A 20,871-nucleotide genomic window follows, 5' to 3' on the forward strand; every position below is an offset into this window, starting at 1 on the left:
AACTTTTTCATTTTTGCACATCTTATGGAAGAGATATTGAGATTACTATATAATACAAGAATGAATAAATTGGTCCACTCAGAAAGTGTAATTTGTGTATTTATTAAGTGGTGCGTTTTTAAAGTGCGGAGATGTATATAAAAATCACGCAATAGCACTGGTAAAACAATTGGGAGGGTCAATCGCTATCATTGAAAGAAGTTTGGCCCAATTATATGCATTTTTACTTTGATTGTTTTTATGTGTACATTATTTGTATATTGTAACGAAATATGAGTAAACACAACATAAATTCGTCGCTGTTACGTAACTGGAATGGTATTTTTATACTGAAGAATAAATTAGAACAGTGTGAGACGTTAACTCAGTTTCTAAATGCGGAAGATCTGTAAGGGATGATGTAAAAAGTTAAAAATCTGGATATATATATAAGAGGAATACAAAAGAGAACTATTGATTTTTATTTAAAAGAAATTCTAGACTACTAAAATAAATCTGGATACATATTATGTGAAAAAAAGTAAATATTTCATTACACAGCACAAATAGCACACACCGATTATGATAGTGATTAAAATGTACAGACAAACACACGCCACTATACAAGGTTAAGACCACGTGTATCTAGTTCAACGTTAGGTTTGTACTGTTTGTTTCAGCTACAGATAATTCAATGTTTCTTCTATTTTTATTTGGTCGAAGATTATCTACTAGCAGCAGGTATAGTCTTATACCATGACTTGTTTGATTTTTTATTATAATTGGATGTTTTGCACATTTTTCACATTCTTTGCTCACAAATCACCGATGTGAATGAAGATTTGATTTTTACAAGTTGCTCGTTTGTCCTACCATAGACCCACCACACTCCCCTTTGTCTTTTCCCTCTGAACCTGTCGAATCTATACCTAAGAAAATGAGATAAATTATGTAATATGAGTACCAGCCATCAAACTTAACCTGGGAACACACTACATAAAACAAAAAAAACAAAAACAAACAAAGACAAATATCAAACAGGGAATGCCACGTACCAAAATCGCAGCCTCCCCAAAACGAAACCTACATCACGCAGACGTGCACACCACAAACACACACACATACACATACACACACACATAGACATACACGTGCAGACATATAAAGCCAACACACGAGGACAAAACGAACAAAGGAACACACACACATACACGCGCATACACACAAAGCCTACACAAGAGGACAAAACGAACAAACAAAGGAACACAGTGGGGCATCGCCTTGGAACGGTCAGTGGCAAAAACACCACTGGGGAGCTTAAACCGTTTTATGGTGCGCACCCAACCTCACTCTTACCCCCACCATGTTCCAAAGACTCGGGACAGTGTAAATAAAAGTTATCCCCTCTAGGTGAATCTCTAACACACGTATTGGAAACAAAAAGGCATGGCATGTAAAACACAAAAATGCTCGTGTATAAAAATATAAAAAGCAAACCTTTAGAACAAAAACGTATGTACTCAATGCCTTTTCAAAAGACAGAGCAACAAGAGAAACACCCTTAAGGGCCCGACGAAACAGGCCAGAAGACAGATATCAAAACAGTTCAGTCCTGGTAGGATTTAAAAACTGCTTATCATAGAGTCATCCCCCTCTTCCGTCAGACACAATCAAAGAGGGAAGCGTAGTGTCCAACTGTAAACGGGTTGAACATTAAACATGCGGTATGTCTCAAAACAGTTGGGTCGTAACCTCTTTTAATAAAACGTTTTATAATTTTACCAAATACATTTGGAAAATTACCATGACCTAAGATCTTACGAAGTTTGTAAACCACATCCCCATAAAAAACGGGTTTAGAAATACCTTCTCGCACAAGTGTCTTTAAATTACTATTGGATTTTAAAACTAAATCAGAATTACGATAGTAAAATTTAGCAAACTATTTACGCAATTTGTAATAACGGTAGCCTTGCTGAAGAAGTTTACTTGTAATATATAGATTACGTTCATTGAAATGCTTGACATGACTACACGCTCTGGCAAACCGAATTAATTGAGAAATATATACCCCATAAGATGTAGCCTGAGGTACATCCCCATCCAAATTGGGAAAATTTACAATACTAAAGTTAAAATCATCCCTCTTGTCATAAATCTTGGTATGTATAATATTGTCATAAATAGAGAGATGTAAATCTAAAAACGAAGCATCAGTATCCGAATTGTTAGTTTTAATTAACTGAAGCTCCCTAGGATAAATAGTACCCACCAATTGACCAAAAAACGGATTATCCATATTAAGAATATCATCCAGATAGCGTGATGTATTATTAAATGCAGTTATAATATCTGCCTGCGTATCTGGAGAAAGGCTCAACATAAAGCCTCTTTCATAACAATATAAAAACAAATCTGCGACAAGGGGTGCACAATTTGTTCCCATGGGAATACCAACTACTTGTCTAAAAACTGCATTCCCAAACCTGATGTAAATGTTGTTCAATAAAAAGGAAAGGGCTTTACAAACTTCGTCACAGGTCCACATTGTATAATGTTTAATAATATTGCTAGTAAATTTTTTTTATCAAAACTGCAAGCGAGAAATGTAGAATTCTCTCTGGCAAAAGTCTTTTGAATTAGAGCAGTTAGTTTGTCATTTATTAAGTTATGTGGTAAAGTGGTATACAAAGTAGAAACATCGTATGTACTGACTGTAGATACCTTGTAATTATTAATTTTAAACTTATCCAGGATTTCGCCAGAATTTTTAATCGACCATAATAAATGTTTACCAGAGTTTTCGTATACTTTATCGCAGTATCTTTCCACGTGGGCTTTCACAGCAGTTAGACATGATGTTAATAGTTTTGAAATATTTTAGTTGTACAAGAGCTTGAATTAGCGATGAAGCGGGCTTTATATGGTTGTTTATGCAATTTAGGCATCCAGTACATGGTTGGTAGTTTAATTTGTTGATCGTCTATACGAACTTTTAAATTAGAAACTTCAGTGATGTGATCAGTGACCAAATTATTTTCAACAGAAGGACTCAATGTATAAGTTTTAGTGCTATTTAGTTCGTTTTGTAAAACATTAATACAATGTAGGCGTCAAATGATGATAATATTGTTGGCCGCCTTGTCTGCTGGAACTTAGACATACTTAAAACGAAATTCTTGGATTTCCTTTTTCAAATGTCTTAAAGTAAACTTGTGTTTTGGTGGAAGTAGGTGTTCATTAGTTTGATAAAATGTTATTCGAGAATAAAGTCATACTATCACTTATAGGACAAAAATGATTACAATAAACATGTTTCATTGACATCAGGAGGATAACGTAAAATATCTCTACGACCAAGACTATACGACTTTAACATTTCTTGAATGTTGGTCCGTAACCTGGACTTTTAATGTGGCTCTAGGATCTAGTCTTTTTTTAATGTTGATCTTAGATCTTGACTTTATCGAATGTCGATCTGCGACTTGGACTTTTCGATTTACGAGCGTAACGTCTTTAGTGTTGATCTAGGATTGCAGATCAGTTTATTTTGATTGACGTGATGAGCAATGCCGAATGTGGATCTACGGTCTAAACGTTGTAAATATTGATTTGCGACTGCAGATTTGAGTCTTCATGTCTTCATCGCAATGATTGTCGATCTCGTAGCCAACTTTACACAACTTACTCTGCTACATTTCTAAAAGGGACTGGTCCATCATTCAATTTGGGCAATAATTTTTATTATTTAAAGGGGACTACAAAAACAATTTACTGGAAAGAAATTAAGATTTTATTTTTAAGCATTGTATAAGCATTGCGTTTAAGCCAAAAATATGCTATAAAACTGTTTGGCCTCTTCAATGAGACTAAATAGACCAGTCGAGAAAATAACAGATTTTGCACCACAGCACTGACAAACATTATTTGTGACAATTTCTCTCATTCATTGTTTTACAGCATAATACGTTCAAAGTCGTAGAAAGAAATTCGAAAAAAAGTCCAGGCCGTAGATAACATTCATAAACGTCAATTCGTATATACGAGGGTATTCAAAAATAGCGTAGATTATTTCTTTAGCTTTTATATATACTTCAATGAAGTAAAACAAAAAAAAAATAAACCATCGTAACTCGCAAACTTTCTACTCACTGCACAGCCAATCTGGCGTGATTCTGACCATACAGTCAGGAATAACGTCACTTCGAAAACAGTCATTTACACGAACCCGGAGCACAGTGATCACATTTAAACGACGTTAACGACGTCGTGCCTTCATGCTTTCATTAGTTTGCATTATTCAATATTTGTAAAATTCTTTAATTTTGCTGAACAACACCTATATCGATTGAGTTGTTTGGTTTGAATACTGAACAGTATGAACACTTATGCAAAATATCTAAGACAGAGTGCTGAACTTGAGTACTTGGTCTTTATCGAAGGCGTCATACATTGACGTTAACGGATATTTTGTTTTCTCTCTTCATCTCCACTGTCTTTAAGCAAGTACGAGACATTTGCGAATCGTACTAACCTTTTGAAAATAGAGACACAGGTGATCGAACATGGTTGTGGCGTCTGCTTCATTAGTTTATAAATGACATTGCTTTTCGCAAAACGTTCTATATAACTTAACAACTGCTCATACTCTGTGCGAGTCGGTGATGACATAACATGCATTATAAACAGTGATACTGACTTAGTTTAATGTTGTTCGCTTTCGCCTCCTACGTCCGAATGATGCCAATGGCATATTCTTGGTGCATGTCGGCCTGATGTTTTGCTGCATTTTGACGTATTTTCTAGCGAACAAGTGTTCAGTGCAAATATTATCTATTTAAATTCAAATCATGACAGATGAAAAAGCGACTGCGCCGGTAATGCGTAGCTATGGTTATTAAAACATTCAATGTGCTTCACCTATCAACAAAAATGTAGAGCAAAATAAGACAAAGTTTACGAATTAAAATGATATCTTTCAAATTTATCTTTACATAATATTCGTCTTCTGACACCAAAAGTCTATGTACACATTTGAAAAAGGCCATGTCGAAGATTTAGATCAATATTTAAAAGGACAAGGTCATAGGTAGATATTCGAAAATGTACAGATCGTAAATTAACTTTCAAAAATGTCTAGGTCATAGGTCGACAATAGAAATAGTCCATATTGTAGATTGACTTTCGAACTATTCAGCCCATAGAACAACGTACATATTTTTGCGTACCATGTTGGTAAAGACAATGTCCGGAGAGGAGATAATCTTTTCTTTTCATCTAGCTGATACTTGTCTTAGCCTACACGTCAACAACTCCATATTTGTATTCATTTTTTTGACACAAAAATAATTTCCATAAAGTCCTACTTAATAAAAATGTTCAAAAAGAAAAATTAACGACCTACCTATCCTATTTCGGGGCATATTACCGGAAACAAACAATTTTTAGGTCTTATTATGAAGATTTTAAATCCATACGATTTTTTCCTATAATGTTTTATTAAACTTAAAATTATTTAATTTGGAAAGAAATCAATTGATGAACACATTAATACATTAATTTTGTTCATATTTCTTATATACATATTTGAAATTGGTATAAAATGATCTGCTTTATTGTATAACACATTCTTAACATTCAAATATTGTTGACTGTTGATGTTTGGAAGATTAAAAACAAAACTTACAGCGCGTGTTAAGTGCTGTGTGGCGGCCGTAAAAAGTCGACCCGACTTCATCTCAGTGTTGTTATATTTTCTGGTCCTTCGGGATCATTGATTTCAACTCATTTAGATTTAGAGATTGAATACTGCTTAAGCCGGTGCTATGGGGCGTGGGCAGTGTTGCATTTTCCATAACTGCTCATGAACAGACTCAATCAAACCGAGTCTGCAATTTTCACTGTTTGCCTTGTTCTCGATGCTTCCGAGGGATCTACTTTTCAGATTTTATTTACAGAAGTCAGCAAATTTAGACTTCTCAAATGATCAACTGTTAAGTTGATAAACAGTTCACACGTTGCCGTAGTAAACGTTATTTTTACCCGTACTCCTCTAAAATTTAAAAGGCTTATTTTCTATTTTGCACTGTCACTGTAAAACAAACAAAATATTGTAAACATACTGTGCATGGATGTGCATTCTCAATCGTGAAACATCGGATATTTCCGCATTCGCCGTATAATACATTGAGTTGGCCGAAGTGATCAGATTGGTGCATTCTAAGAAATCAAAACGCTCAGAAGTGAACTTGCTAAGTAATTCGAAAGTTTCAATGTTCTTTATTTTCAACCTCAACGTTCGTGATTCTATACACAGTAGCGACCATGCCGATGTGCCGAAATACAGTTGAATGGGGTCAAGGAGCGGCCTCATTTTTTATTATATGATTTATCTGACCTTTTGCTAGTCATTTTTACAATTTTTTAATCCCCTTGTCCAAGTTTGTTTGAAAGGATGTTGTATGACTTACTTTTGATTTTAGGAATTTTCTGTTCCTTGTTTCATTTTCTATTTGATCTTACATGTTTATCTTCATTTGCATCTATCAGATGTTCATATTTTCGAGATGAATTAAAGTAGATCTTTTACAAGTGTTCCAGTGTAATTCTTTGTTGATGTTTAAAGTTTTGAGTATTTCTCGTTGCTTTCACAAAGAATTTGGCTTTTTTATTTCAAATGAATAGATGTGGGTTCGAAACCTCATTTGGGGCGTAGAATTCTTCACGTGAGGAAGCCATCCAGCTGGCTTACGGAAGGTCGGTGGTTCTACCCAGGTGCCCGCTCGTGCTGAAATTGTGCACGGAGGGTACACCAGGGGTCTTCCTCCACCATTAAAGCTGGAAAGTCGCCATATGACCTAAAATTGTGTCGGTGCGACGTTAAAACCCAACAAAATAAACAAATAAATTCAAATGAATAGAATAAGGAAAAACAGCCCATTTGTTTGACTTTTAAAAGTATTCAGAAAACCTAAGTGCTTGCATAAATAAGTAGTTCTATTAACTTTTTATGACACATATATGTACACACAGAAAAAAACTAAAACTCCCAACTGAAAAATCGTTCAGTTTGTGGGGCATGAAATTCCTTGTTTTGGTTAAGTATGTATAAATGTATCGTAAAAAACAGATGTAAATCTAGAAAAGAAGCAATAGTATCCTAGTTGTAAGTTTTATTATCTGCAGCTCTCGGGAATAAATCGTAAAATAAATTCTTTTCATAACAATATAAAAATAAATCTGCGACAAGTGTTGTAAAATTTGTTCTAAAACTGCATTACCGAATCAAACGTATTAAAAGTATTTTTCAATATTTTCCAAGATTTCGACAGTAGGAACATATTAAATTATCCTCTTTTTTATAATGCAGAAATTTTAATTGGCGGTAAGAGTTTTAGTTTAATCAGGGCTTGATTCTAGGGTTCACTGTATAAGAGATTTATTAAATTCGGATAGAATGTTTACAACTTTGACGGATTTAATCAAAGATATAATTTAAACGCAAATTTTCTGCATTTTAAAGGAATTACACTTGCTGTATCACAATACCTAAAACAGAAGAATTATATATTTGAGAAACAAGTTTTTCGACCATTTCTTCCACCAAATTTTAAAAATATCTTAAAATATCCAAAAGGACATCAGCCAATGTATAACATATCAAAGTCAAATATATATGAAACTTTATGAAAATTGAAATGTAGCAAAATCTAGAGATTAAAATAAAATGAATGGGAAAACATGTTTTCTCTGCCTATTAAATTTACCAATGCCACGTCTATACAATGTTTTCAATGCAGAATAGTTCAAAGAAACTTAAGAACCAATGACTTTTTATACAAAATAAGTTATATAGATAATTCACATTGTACGTTTTGCAAATGTTGCGTAGAAACTATAGAAGATCTTTCCTGGGACTGTCAAGTGGTTTCTAATTTCTTGACAAATTTCTTTAAAAACCTGTATGTAAAATTGTGACGCAAAAATCATTCTAGGAATAACAGAATCAAATGAAAAAGGGCTAAACTTCCTTCTTTTTATGGTAAAATATATATAAATATACTAACTGTAAAATAAATGATAAGAAATTGACAGTCATAAGGGATATACCTTTTTCTATACGGCACAAACTCATGAGCTTTAGCATGATATTTTATTAATGTTGTCTTTGTTTTATGTGCTAAATATCAGAAAAATCACAATTTTGAAATCTTAGATTTAACATAGGAATATAATTGATGTTTGGTACAAAATCGTAGCACTGAATTTTAGATTCTTGACTATTAATAGCAAATATGTAAATGTATATATGTGAGTTTGTAAAATCTTTATGTCTTTATGTACCGGGAAGTTGAATAAGAGGGTTTACCCTCTTTGGGGCCTCAAATTTATTTTCAATTAAAAGGAAAGGGTTTTAAAAACTTTCGCCACAGGTCCACACAAGATAAGTTTTTACAATGCAACGAGTAATAAAAACAAAGAAAAATATCAAACAGGGAATGCCACGCACCAAAAGCGCAGCCTCCTCAAAACGAACCCCCCAGCACGCAAACGCGTGCACCACAAATACTTGATCGAAATTGCAAGCGAGGAAAGTAGCCTTTTTTCTGGCATAAGTGTTTTGGATTAGGGCTGTTAGTTTTTTTTATTTATAAAGTTATGTGGTAAAGTGGTATACAAAGTAGAAAAAACTGATTGAAGACAGCTTTTAATTAATAATAGTTGCAAACCAACTGTGGATTCATAAACACGTATCTAGTACGTTTACTACATAAAAGGTACATCTCTAAAATAATTCAATGTGAGGATACAATCTAGCAAATTTGCGGAAAGTCTATGGCACAACCAAGGTGTCCGCTCGTGCCTGAAATAATGCTCGGATTGGCACTTAGGGTGTTCACCCTGCCTCCAAGAGATAGAAAATCGTCGAAGAACCCAAAGCTATGTAAGTGTCACTTAAAAAGCAACAAGTGACACAAATACGAACAAAAGAACCTCTGATGTATCGAGCTGGCGAATATCTAAGTACCTCAGTGCAGTACCGATGTCGTTTTTTTTTGTCACTTTGAATTTGAATATTTTGAAATACATGCCGTAATTTTACTCTGATTTAAGTCGTTTTTAAAACAAGTTTACAAGTTATCAAAATCTCTCAACACCTCATGCTTTTGGATTTTCACTCTACGTCACGAGGGTATGAGAAAGACCAACTTCCTTTTCCATGCTGTTTCGAACATGGGAGCTGCTGAACCATTTTTCATGTAATTGACATGCAGAAGCCAAGGATCGCGTTCGAAGCGAGCGCCATATCTCTAGGCTATCGAGTTAGTAAACAGAATGTTATAGTATTACTTCACAGCTACTATATTGTCATATTGACATTTCTGATCTATGGACAATTAAATGGTCCAAATTATACTTTATACTAGATATTTAATGAAGTTCTTACTTTACTAATTTATTGTCGTAACAAAAACTCATACGTATATTTGTAATGTAAAATAAATTTTCTTTTGTTCAGCGTTACCTTTATAATTTGGTTTTCGATCTTCATTCAATGGTATCCTGGACCCGTAAGGGCTGCGGGCTGAAAAGATAAACTATTTGTCTTAAACGTCATTGAATATTAGAAGGCACATTTCTTGAATAGAGGATATTCGGTAGTTTTGTTACCAGAAGTTTAAATGATTTATTCTAATTTTAAATTTTTGTTTTGTTATTTATTATCGCAAGAGAAATCGAAAGTAAACTTCTTCCCCGTTGTGTACCTAGCTTACAGATGAATGAGCGGTGACTGCATGTAACTGTACAGTCTGTGTACCCGGTTTGAGACTGTACTTCGCATACACGGCAAAATTCATAATCTTCGTGAATATAGAGCAGAACAATTTTAACAATTCTTTATTATTTCAGGAAACCTAGTAATGCCCTTCATAATTTGACACCATGGGTCGCTATGGTATGTGCAAACAAAAATGATAACACCAATAGAGGCCGGTAGGTCAGCTGACAAATCTTAAATTTCATGAACTATGCAAACATCAATGTGCAAATTATATATAAAAAAAATCTGCTTTCTGAGTATTTACCTTTTACTTTACCCGAATTAAAAGAAGAAAAAAACATTGAAGGTCTCCCAATCTGCAAATGTTTGATATTTTGCTTGAAGTGTTTTTAAAACTGAGAACTTAATCAAGTAATTAGAGTTATGGGGGTCAATTGTGATTTAAAAGATAAGGTTTTAGTTTTATTTCAGGTATTCAACTGCTTTAGCCTTTTATAATCCAACTTATTGTATTCTGGTCGACAAACTGTGCTAATGGGTTACTTATGGAAATTCTAACCCGGCACGAAATTATTTCAGAATCAGCCCAGGATGTTAAATCATTTTGACCTTTTATCATTGAACGGATACATAGTGATAATTAAAATTGCTGCTTAGTTGAAATATTTGTGAATGAGTCATGTGGTCATATATGCATATCCAATACCTTAATTGTTTTTAATTCTATTCTTTTTTTCATGCACCAAACATTATTACCTCTAATCCGTTTAATATATTTTATACAGAAACTTCTCATACGCTGCCTGCACCACGACCATTTGAAAACAAGCAGTAAAAGCGCAACGATGACTGCATCAATTAAAAGCATAAGAGTCCATCGCCATTGGAATTCCGCCCATAAAGAGAACAGAATAACTATCAAGCTGTAAAGAACCATAACTGCCACAAAGGTCCAGAAGTCGACGAGGTTTTTCTGAATTGCTTTAACGAACTTGTTGCTGTCCTGAAATGGTAAGACATGTAATACAAAATTTCCTTAATCAAAGATATATACAGTTTAGCATTCTAGTTGTTGTCGAGCATAGTTACATATCGTTCGAGCTATGCGAATTCTAGCCTCAGAAGCGACATACTGAACCCATGTGATATGAGCCAACGGGGAAAGTTTGGGCATGGGGAAGGAAAAACGGTAATACTATTTTGCAAAACTTGAACTATGCTGGAATATGTACACGCTGCTTTTGCTACAAACCGATCAACGCACCTGCCTTGTTTTCTAATGAGTTCGAATTCGTTTCATACCATTTCTTTGTTGTACTTAAATTTTATCTCTTTTGCTTTCATTCTTACATTTTATGTACTTTATCTCACGTTTTCTTATTTTTGTATTTTTTGTCTAATTTCTTCTTTATTTCATTATATTTTTATCACAGTATAATATTAATGTACAAAAACACTACAAAACAACAGAAGATCAGCTCATTCCACTTCGCTTGAGTTATCAGTAATGCTACCCACACTGGTCGTGTCAGCTACTTCCGTCATTGGAATCAATCGTGTCATCTGCCAGGTCAATGATAATTCTATCCTGATGTTACCCGTGTTACGATCGCATACCATCATATATTCTATAGCCTTCTCGACGTAATCACAAGCATTCTCCACCTGTCCTCCACATTCTCCGTAAAGGCAATGTTGGTTAGACTGTCTGAAATGATGGAAAGGCATAAACATGTGTATAAATCAGGCAAGTGTAAAATGAAAAAAAGAACGTTATATTTTCTTTTAATGTTAACAGTAGGAATTGTTCTTTTATTATTGTTTTAACCTAAAAGTAAAATTCCTATGGCAAACAAGGGACTTTTACTGGCTACAAATCAACACTGTGGCATTAAACTCTGGATAGTAAGACGGGGCCGATTGGGGTGCAGGACTATATGACTATGACGTCATCATTTTGTCTACGGAATATGATGGTGCCAGTTAATGCAGTCTGAACAGATCAACAACTTGTGGTTTAAACAAGCCATCCTATAAGGCACTGTTATGTTTACAAAGCCATTCCTGAAAAAAATGACAAAAAGACAATGTATTGCTAAATACAGTAGGAACAATTTTAACGATATTTTTATTACATGATTTTTTTTTTTTCAAGTAAAATCAATTACCTAAATTTCCTTCTTTCTAGAACTGGAAGTCTGGAACTTCTCTGCTTGCATCGAATGATAACTTGCGTTGTCCATCACGATCGCACTGGGGTAATGTATATTGTGAAGTAGCTTTTCTTCTAACCACTTCGTGAAGTTTTGCCCGATTATTTCACTATGAAAGTCTCCAGCTGATTATGATGATTTGTACACCAGTTGTGCGTCTTGATAAAGCCGTTGCGACTTCCGGCATGAATAAACCGTTAGAAGGGGGTAGAGCAGCCAGCAGGTTTTCACTTGCCATCATCTATTGGCCGCAAAAGCTGTGTCAATCCAGGTTTCGTCCGTGTAAACAACACAACATTCCTTGCTCTCTCTGCTTTGCATAAAGTGCCAGTCGCTATTTGACAATGGAGGGCTTCTCTATGAGAACCTTCTGTTATCGGTTGTTCTTTTTCAAATGAAACTCATCTTCCGCAGCGTTTTACGTAACAACCATCCTCTGACTGGGTAACTAAGTTTTGTATTTCAAAACAGTCAAAAGGTCCTTCAATGTCGACAGCTGAGGGCATGAGTATAAAATTCCTGAATTTTGTTTCTTATGACAGACTCGTCAAATCCACTTACGGGTTTGCAAGGTACTCGTTTTAAGCGTTGCGGCGTCCTAAAAGTTCCTGTTTCCCTCAGTTCTTTCCGAAATCTAAAAACAAAACTGTTCGTCTGCTGACGCCAGTTGCTTGAATTATCCGTTGAATAAACGAACGCTTGTCCAGTCCAGGACTTTTTTTTCAAATTACCCGGACACGTTAGTGAATATATATATTTTTTTCTTTAATTCTAAAATGTTTTAAAGCTTTTCATTCGACATTTTCAAAACGGCGTAGTGTCATGTACATAGAGTAATGTCGAATCTAGTGCATTATTTTTCATAAACGAACCATAAAATGCTGAGTAGTATAGGCGTCTCTTTGTGTGTAAACAAACTAAACAAACGGGCGCCATCTTGGATGACCTAGTTACAATTTATAGTAACTCATTTGCATATAAGAAATGCGCAACGGCCATCTTGAATTCTATTTTAAGAATAAATCATCTTTCTAATTTAAGATAGGCCTCACAATGTTATAAATGAAACGATCATCATAAATGTATTAGAATACTGTAATACTGAAAAGAACTTTAAGTTCTATGAATAGAAAATGTCTTCCAGAAGTATACGGAGCTGACTCGTATACCTACCTAGGGTGTGGTCGCGCACATTGAGGGTCAGGTGCTCAGCCCTTGACGGGGAGACAACATGAAAACAAAATATTACAAGAAAATTAAATATAATATTAATTATATTTAACCATGTAAATTCATCTCAGACCTAAATGAACAAATACATGTCTTTAATAAATCAAAACAAATTATATAAATAAGCAAAGAACATTACTAATCTAAATCGATATATTTATCACATTAAAACTAAAACATTAAGCATTGTTTGAGATAAATACATGTTTAAAAGGCAAGATTTACTGAAGATTACTTTTTTGTCCACGATGTGTACCCCTCGGTGTTCACTAAGTAAATTACCATGTATCTATATTAAAAAAGAGGTCATTCAAATGAACTCATAGTCTAATTTTAGAATGAAGTTCCGACGTCGGTGAAACTATTTGCAGGTACTGTATGCTCATAGCAATGGTCATTAATCGAACAAGTCTTTGATGGTTGAACTTTGGTATACATGCGAAAATTTATACCGAATGAAAAAGTCATTAAATTTTTAACCTGGGACAATAACTACCAGAACAACTTAACACCCATTACAACATTTACAAAATTATTTACAATGAATGAACGGAAGAAGAAAAATGTAATAATAAGAAAACAGCCAAGAGAAAAAATTTAAGCTCAGTATTTACTTCTAGCAGATGTAAAGTCCTAAAACTAACAGTTCCTTTCTAACACGACGTGACACAGATGCTTCAGTTTACTTCAAACTTTGAGTAGTACTAACTAAAAACTAAACTTAAAGTCATGTCCCGCTAAACCGTGAAAACGTTGGCTCCTTTTTTGCTCCCTATGTTGGTAGGTGTCTGTATCACTGAACTGTTCCAGTTGATAACAAAAATCAGCATCCTTGTGGTTAAGGCACAACCATTGGACGAAAGCACTGCGCTGGGAAAATCATATCCAGGTGAGTGAAGACAAGTCATCCTCGGGTATTGTACTTCCGAGTCGTGACATCATCACCAGGTAAAAGTCGTCTGATGGAAGAAGCTAAAATATATAACATATTGTAAGCACCATAGCAAAACAGAAATAAGGGCATAAAACTGTTCCTTTTGGTACATCATACCTCCGTAGGCTCCCAAAAAAAAATACGTGTTACTTATACAAAATATATGTGATACTAAGTACATTTATACATTTCAATGCAATGCAGTACCGGCGTTCCATAGTTTACAATGAAAAGATTAACAAATACGATTTATGACAAAAATAACTTACAAATTATCATGTTACAAAATTTTCAATATCAGTCTTACGGCTTATACATATGAAATATCTTAGATTCCTCTTCCGAAATAGATAATTTAGAAAAGTCTGAAAAATTTAATAAATTATCCTGGCATACCGAAACTATCTAATCTCTTGTCGAAAAGTAAACGTTTTACAAAATTATGTAGAATGAACAAAAATTTACTAAAAAAAAATCGTAATTAAGAAATAAAACAAAAATATATACGTCACGGGATTACAATACGTCACTTATACTTACATTTTTTCTCAAATTAATTACTTACGTGTCAAAAAGCTAAAGAATGAAAACGATATGAAAAGATTATGATGAAAATTATAGATAAGGAAATGATAAACTGCAGATATTATTTACAATCATACATTAACACAATGCAATGCGAATTAAACGTTATACAATAGCTGATATGAATATAACATCAACTACCATACAAAAAACGGACATTGTATAGATATGTTATAGACTGGTAATAATTTCAAATTACAACTACCTATTAAATGCACGGTACTATACTTGCCAAGATTTACATTTATACATTACAATGTAATGCAGTACCGGCGTTTCATAGTTTACAATGAAAAAATTGACAAATACGATTTATGACAAAGATAACTTACAAATTATCGTTTTACAAAATGTTCAATATCGGTCCTATAGCTTATACAAATGAATTATTTTAGATTCCTCTTCCGAAATAGATAATTTAGAAAGGTCTTAAAATTTTAATAAATTATCCTGACATACCGAAACTATCTAATCTCTTACCGAAAAATAAACGTTTTTACAAAATTATGTAGAATGAACAAAAATTTACTAAATAAAAATCGTAATTAAAAAATAAAACAAAAATTTAATCAATAAAATTTCTTACCTCGATCGAGCAAAATGTTTCTAGCAACAGAAATCAAAGTGACATAATTTCGTCTAATGTCGAAAATGCTGTGCAATAAAGATATCTAGTCCAGTCTATTAGTACGGTTATGTCCCGCCAAATACTAAATTTCATGGTACTCATGACATAGGCATGAACTCTGACTATAACAATTTTCACGGGAATCACGATTTAGCCGGGAAGTTCAAATACTTTGCGTGGATGTGAATTGGACAATTTAAGGCCCGCAATAGTGGCTGTGGGGATAAAATTATAAATTAATGAAGATTGAAAAATATCAACTTTTTTATTACTGAACCGAATTTAATTAAATTTACACGGAAATTCAAGTAATGAAATACAGAAAAGCATGAGAGGTATTTGATGCGTAAAATCTGACATTTTACTCAATAACTCAAAATTTTACGAAATGATGATGCAATACATGCATTTAAACTACAGATACATTGAGGCCCGTATGTCAATTTGTGACAAAATTCTCCGTTTGGCACTCGCGCGTGATAGTACACTTCCAGTCTGAGTCCATGTGGCAAACTAGTGCATCTTCTGCCTCTTTTTGCCTCTCTGAATCCATGTGGAATACACATTATGTTTCCTGTAAGGTGCACTTTATCCTTAACCTAGGTGCCAGCCGGCAGTGAAGTCATTAAATTTCAAAGTCCACGTACAGGCTCGAGATTGGTACCGTTAGAAAGATCTTTTCGAGTAGGTTCGGAAAATGTGTACTATCATGGGTCTATCTCTATCCGTTTTCCAGATATTGAGTTTAAAACCGGAATCATTCATCCGGAAACACTAGGCTTCACACAATTATTAAGATAAAGATAACGGAGGCATGATGTGTATCTAACCGAAGGGCTCGACGAGTACTATAAGTTGGTATGTTCAAACCGGAAGTGAAATCAATCATGCGTAAAATTCACATTTTCTGCGCTTTCCTAGACTCCAAAAGGGACCGAATAATGAGCCAAAATCACTCAAGCGCTAAAATCCGACTAGGGTATCAAACGAAAGGTCTCGATAAGAACTATAAGGCAATAAACTTAAACCGTAAGTCAAATCACTCATGCGTAAAATATTGATTTCCTTCTTTATTTCTCAACCGAATATACCCGTGTTTTGTAATTAAGAAAATGGTTTGACGATGTTTATCAGCTGGCGGTGTGAAAGCAGAAGTGAAAGCATTGATGCGAAAAAAAAAAGACGTCAGTGTAAGCTTTCATGATCCTTACACTTTGATAAGATGCTTATTGAGAGGCATGATATCACTTTGTGTAAACGATATTCAAGAAATAAAATACAGTAAACGAATACGATGTTTTATTTGTGTACAACACCACACCTATCAACGCTCCATCTTACATTTATGTCAAATCAAATTCAAATGTATGTGCTATAAATAACAAAGACATATTGTTCTTTAAATCTTTTATTGCCCTAGTTTGTATTACTAATAAATAGTTCAAGTATCAACTAAAATTAGACAAATAAAGTCATCATTTAACTTCTTTCAATGCACATAAAACGGTTTGAAAATGTCCTTCAATTTTCGTCCAGAAAATTGGTTCATTATGTAATATACGCAATACAGCTCGCATATATATGAATCTGTATCCTTTATCTGGCTGAAGTTCATCCAATAACGCTTCTTTACCACTTGGTCAAAATGAACTTTATAATGCTCTGGTGTATTACCCAGTAAATCGAAATATTCGTCAGGTCCTCTCTTAGGAAAATGAAAGGCCACCCAATGTTTTGCTGATCCCTGACTCGTGTCTGTATTTGAAATGACATATTGTCCCCTACGTATTTGAAGTTGATCCGCAGCATATATTGTCACAGGGTACTCTTAACATTTCCTTGAGTTCATAGTTATTCATTTTAAAATCTTCAGGTGTTCCAATTGATAGTATCTTGGGTCATTCTTTCGCGATACTTTTTACTTCATTTTTAATTGGCACCTAGGTAATGGGAAAGTGCTCAGGCTTTTCAAAAATGTCTGATACCTCAAATGTAAAAATGGACCCTAAAACGTCTTTCTTTTGATTATTTTTAGCAACCGTCTCAAAAAGTACCTTTCTAGTTCTAAAACTCTAAATGGTCATTGAAAAGGTTGGCAAATATTTTAGGAAACTATCAAAATGTTCTTTAAAGACACTGATTCTGGTATGCCTGGTATGTGGCCTATGGAGATGATAAGGTCTGCGTATTGGCGATAAGGGCCAATACACAAGCCAGGACCATTGGTAGACTTGCTTCTGTTTATCATAATAAGCTACTGTATAGCTACTGTGCAGTAAATAAATTGCAGGTGATATTTCTCACCTTTTTAGCAAATCAGTTCTCACTTTTATAACGAGTTTAGAAAGCTTGATTGAATTAGGGCTAAATAAACAAAGTGATAAGATACAACAGTGTTTTATCATATTTTTAATAAAGTAAGGTTTTTAACAAGTACATCTCATTGTTGCTGTTTTTTTATCAAAAATATAAAAAATGCATTCAGGCACATAGCTTTTAGAAGTAATAAATTATTGTGTATTTTGAACAATGATATATCTTTATTGCTGGATTTTATTATACATAAAAGAAAGTTAACATTATTTTGACAACACAAGAGGAATTAAGCATTTTTAATATATAACATCCTTCTGTCTATATACCTTCTTTATCAATTAAAAAAACAACTGAACGCTTCTTTAATTTCTAATAAAATCCAGCAATTATCTTTTTTTTTTCGTTTTTATTTTGTTACTTTTGATAAAAAGATCATAATCATTGAATAAACAAACTTGTAATTTCTCTTATTAAGTTTTGAATAATTATTTTATAGTGAGAAATGCTTTGCTATAAGAGTTATAATTTAATTGGCCAGGACATTACTCAACATGACTGAGCAATTAAAATTAGTATCTTATCAATTAAAATAATTTTGTGTACATGCTGAAAAAAGACTAAAAAAACAACAGCATTTCTATTAATAAAATGCAAAAAACAGAAAATAACCAATTAACCTGTAGGCAATAAAATTTATGATTCTCTGACAATAATTAGGCTACATGTCAAGTCTACAGGGGTTTTATGGACCCTTATCAGACTGGACCAGACAGGATCTTGTATATTGGGGATTAAAAAGTCTGGTATTTGTGGGGGGGGGGGGGGTCACTTATATAGGATATTTTCTTTGTCTTTAACATCATATTATTGATGGTATGAAAGAGGCACCAACATCTGAGTTCCAAGACAGGAAATTTAATGTGTTTTTCCTATTCTTGCTCCAGTAGGCATCGAGTGAATTGTCACGCTTGAATTCCGAGTCAGAAAACTAAATGAGTTTGCCATATTTGCCACATGGACTCAGATGGCAGGAAGTGCACTATCTTGCGTGAGTGTCAAATTGAGAATTAAATGACTTTTTCATCCGATATAAATTTACGCATGAATATCAAAGTTCAACCATCAAAGACTTGTTCGAATAATGACCATCGCTATGAGCATACAGTACCTAAAAAAAGTTGCACTGACGTCGAAAATGCATGTTAAAATTAGACTACGAGTTCATTTGAATGACTTCTTGTTAAAACAGATACATGGCCATTTACTTAGTGGACGCCAAGGGGTACACATCGTGGACAAAAGAGTTATCTTCAGTAAATCTTGTTTTTTTTTTAGAATATGTATTTATCTTAAACAATGCTTAATGTTTTAGTTTAAATGTGAGAAATATTTCGCATTCAATTAGTGATGTCTTTGTTCTTTTATATAATCTGTTTTGCTTTAAAAGAAATGTATTTGTTCATTTAGTTCTGAGATGAATTTATATGGTCAAATATTATTAATATTCTACTTGATTTTCTTGTTATATCTTGTTATCTCCCCGTCTAGGGCTGCGTGACTGACCCTCAATATGCGCGAGCAAGCCCTAGGTATGTATACCAGTCAGCTCCGTATACCTCTGGAAGACATTCTATTTATAGAAAATCAAGTCTTTTTCAGCATGACAGTTTTGAAATAGATTTATACCGGTAATGATCGTTTCTATTTATATAATTGTGAGGCCTTTCATAAAATAGAAAGATGATGTTATTCTTAAAATGGAATTCAAAATGGCCGCTGCACATGTGTACGGAGTTCATTTCTTATATTCAAAAATGAGTTACTATAAATAGTAACTAGGTCACCCAGGATGACCCGCCTATACTATTATCATGGAAGTGTGGTATATTTACAGATAACATGGCCAGACACCACTGGGCTCGAACACGCATCCCCGCGATTGGTATATGAACGTTTTATCCGTACAGTTTTTATTCCAAGTGACATACTGTCAAGTAAAAATGTATATATAGCATTGGATTTTCGGTAGTTCTTTCGCTATTAGGTTCGGACACCGAAAAGTACTTTACGGAAACGTACGGAATTTTCATGAGTGCAATGTCAATACTTTACAATAGTTTGGTTACATTCGCTGTACAGACATAATTATTATGATATTTTTCAACAGTGACAATCCAACAGTTTTGCGACAGGTACAAGTACGTGCACGGTTTCAACACTTTGCTCGAGGAAATGTTGGTAAGCAAAATCATCGATTCTTATTTTCATTTAGTTATAATTCTAGAATTCTACTCATCGTGAAAAAAAAAACATAATTCAGCTAATAAAACTGCAATGTTCCGGATAAATAACAAAGAGCGCGGTCGGGTAATCGACATGTTGCAAACCAGATACTCACCCAGACAAGTAACGATACTTTACAAAATGAATCTATTTACAATATATTATAACATTTATCAGTGAAATTTTGATTTTCAGTTTAGGAGCAATTTATTTTACAGGATGCCGAGTCTTTGGTTGATTCGACTAGACTTCATCAGAAGTTTCTGCGGAAGTGTCGTGGTGATGATGAGTTCAGGCAACGTCGCTGAAAAATGTCCACGCATGCACAGGCTGCGCAGATGGTTACAGATCATCTAAGAGATCGTTAAAAGACCGCAACATGCACTGCGAGGGCGACAAATGGAACGCATGCTTGACCCGTAGATCGACAAACAGTCGCCAGGCGGCTACGAGAACAGGGAATAAGGGCTATACGGCCATTTAGGTGACTTATTCTGACACGACGACACAGACAGTTGGAGCGATGGGCCCGCCAGAACCAGCTTATGCCATGGGCTGATCGGATAAATGTTCTGTTCATGGACGAGAGTCGTTTTAACTCGTACAACAACGACAAAAGAGTTAAAAGACGCCGAGGTGAAAGATTGAACGACGCGAGTGTGTTCCATGAAGGTATTGGCCGAAGTGTCATTACACTTAAAGACAGTTTTGACAGTTGTTCGCGGAAATATTTATGTAGTTAGGTAACAGCAGGATATTTTGGTCCCTTTGCAATTCCGCACATACAAGCCGGTGGACGTGGCATGCAAGTGCTGCAGGACGGAGCACCGGCCCATACCGCTTGTATGACACGTATAGTGCAAAGGAAGTGGGGCAGTTGCCTTTCTTGCCTAAGTCACCGTATCTCAATGTTATTCAG

General features: G+C 34.3%; 1 protein-coding gene across 1 annotated transcript in view; it reads right to left on the minus strand.

Moving 5' to 3' along the window:
• Positions 1-514: 514 nt before the first annotated feature.
• Positions 515-20,871, minus strand: part of LOC123532204 (uncharacterized) — a 55,551-nt gene continuing 35,194 nt past the window's right edge. Inside the window, exons 7-9 of the mRNA XM_053533337.1 lie at positions 10,520-10,766; positions 9,506-9,565; positions 515-908 (exon numbers count right to left, since the gene is read on the minus strand). Coding sequence (XP_053389312.1) covers positions 829-908; positions 9,506-9,565; positions 10,520-10,766 — 387 coding nt within the window. The 3' untranslated portion in view covers positions 515-828. The remainder of the gene's footprint in view (positions 909-9,505; positions 9,566-10,519; positions 10,767-20,871) is intronic.

The sequence above is a fragment of the Mercenaria mercenaria genome, unplaced genomic scaffold (genome assembly GCF_021730395.1).
Source record: "Mercenaria mercenaria strain notata unplaced genomic scaffold, MADL_Memer_1 contig_2252, whole genome shotgun sequence".
Lineage (NCBI taxonomy): Eukaryota > Metazoa > Mollusca > Bivalvia > Venerida > Veneridae > Mercenaria > Mercenaria mercenaria.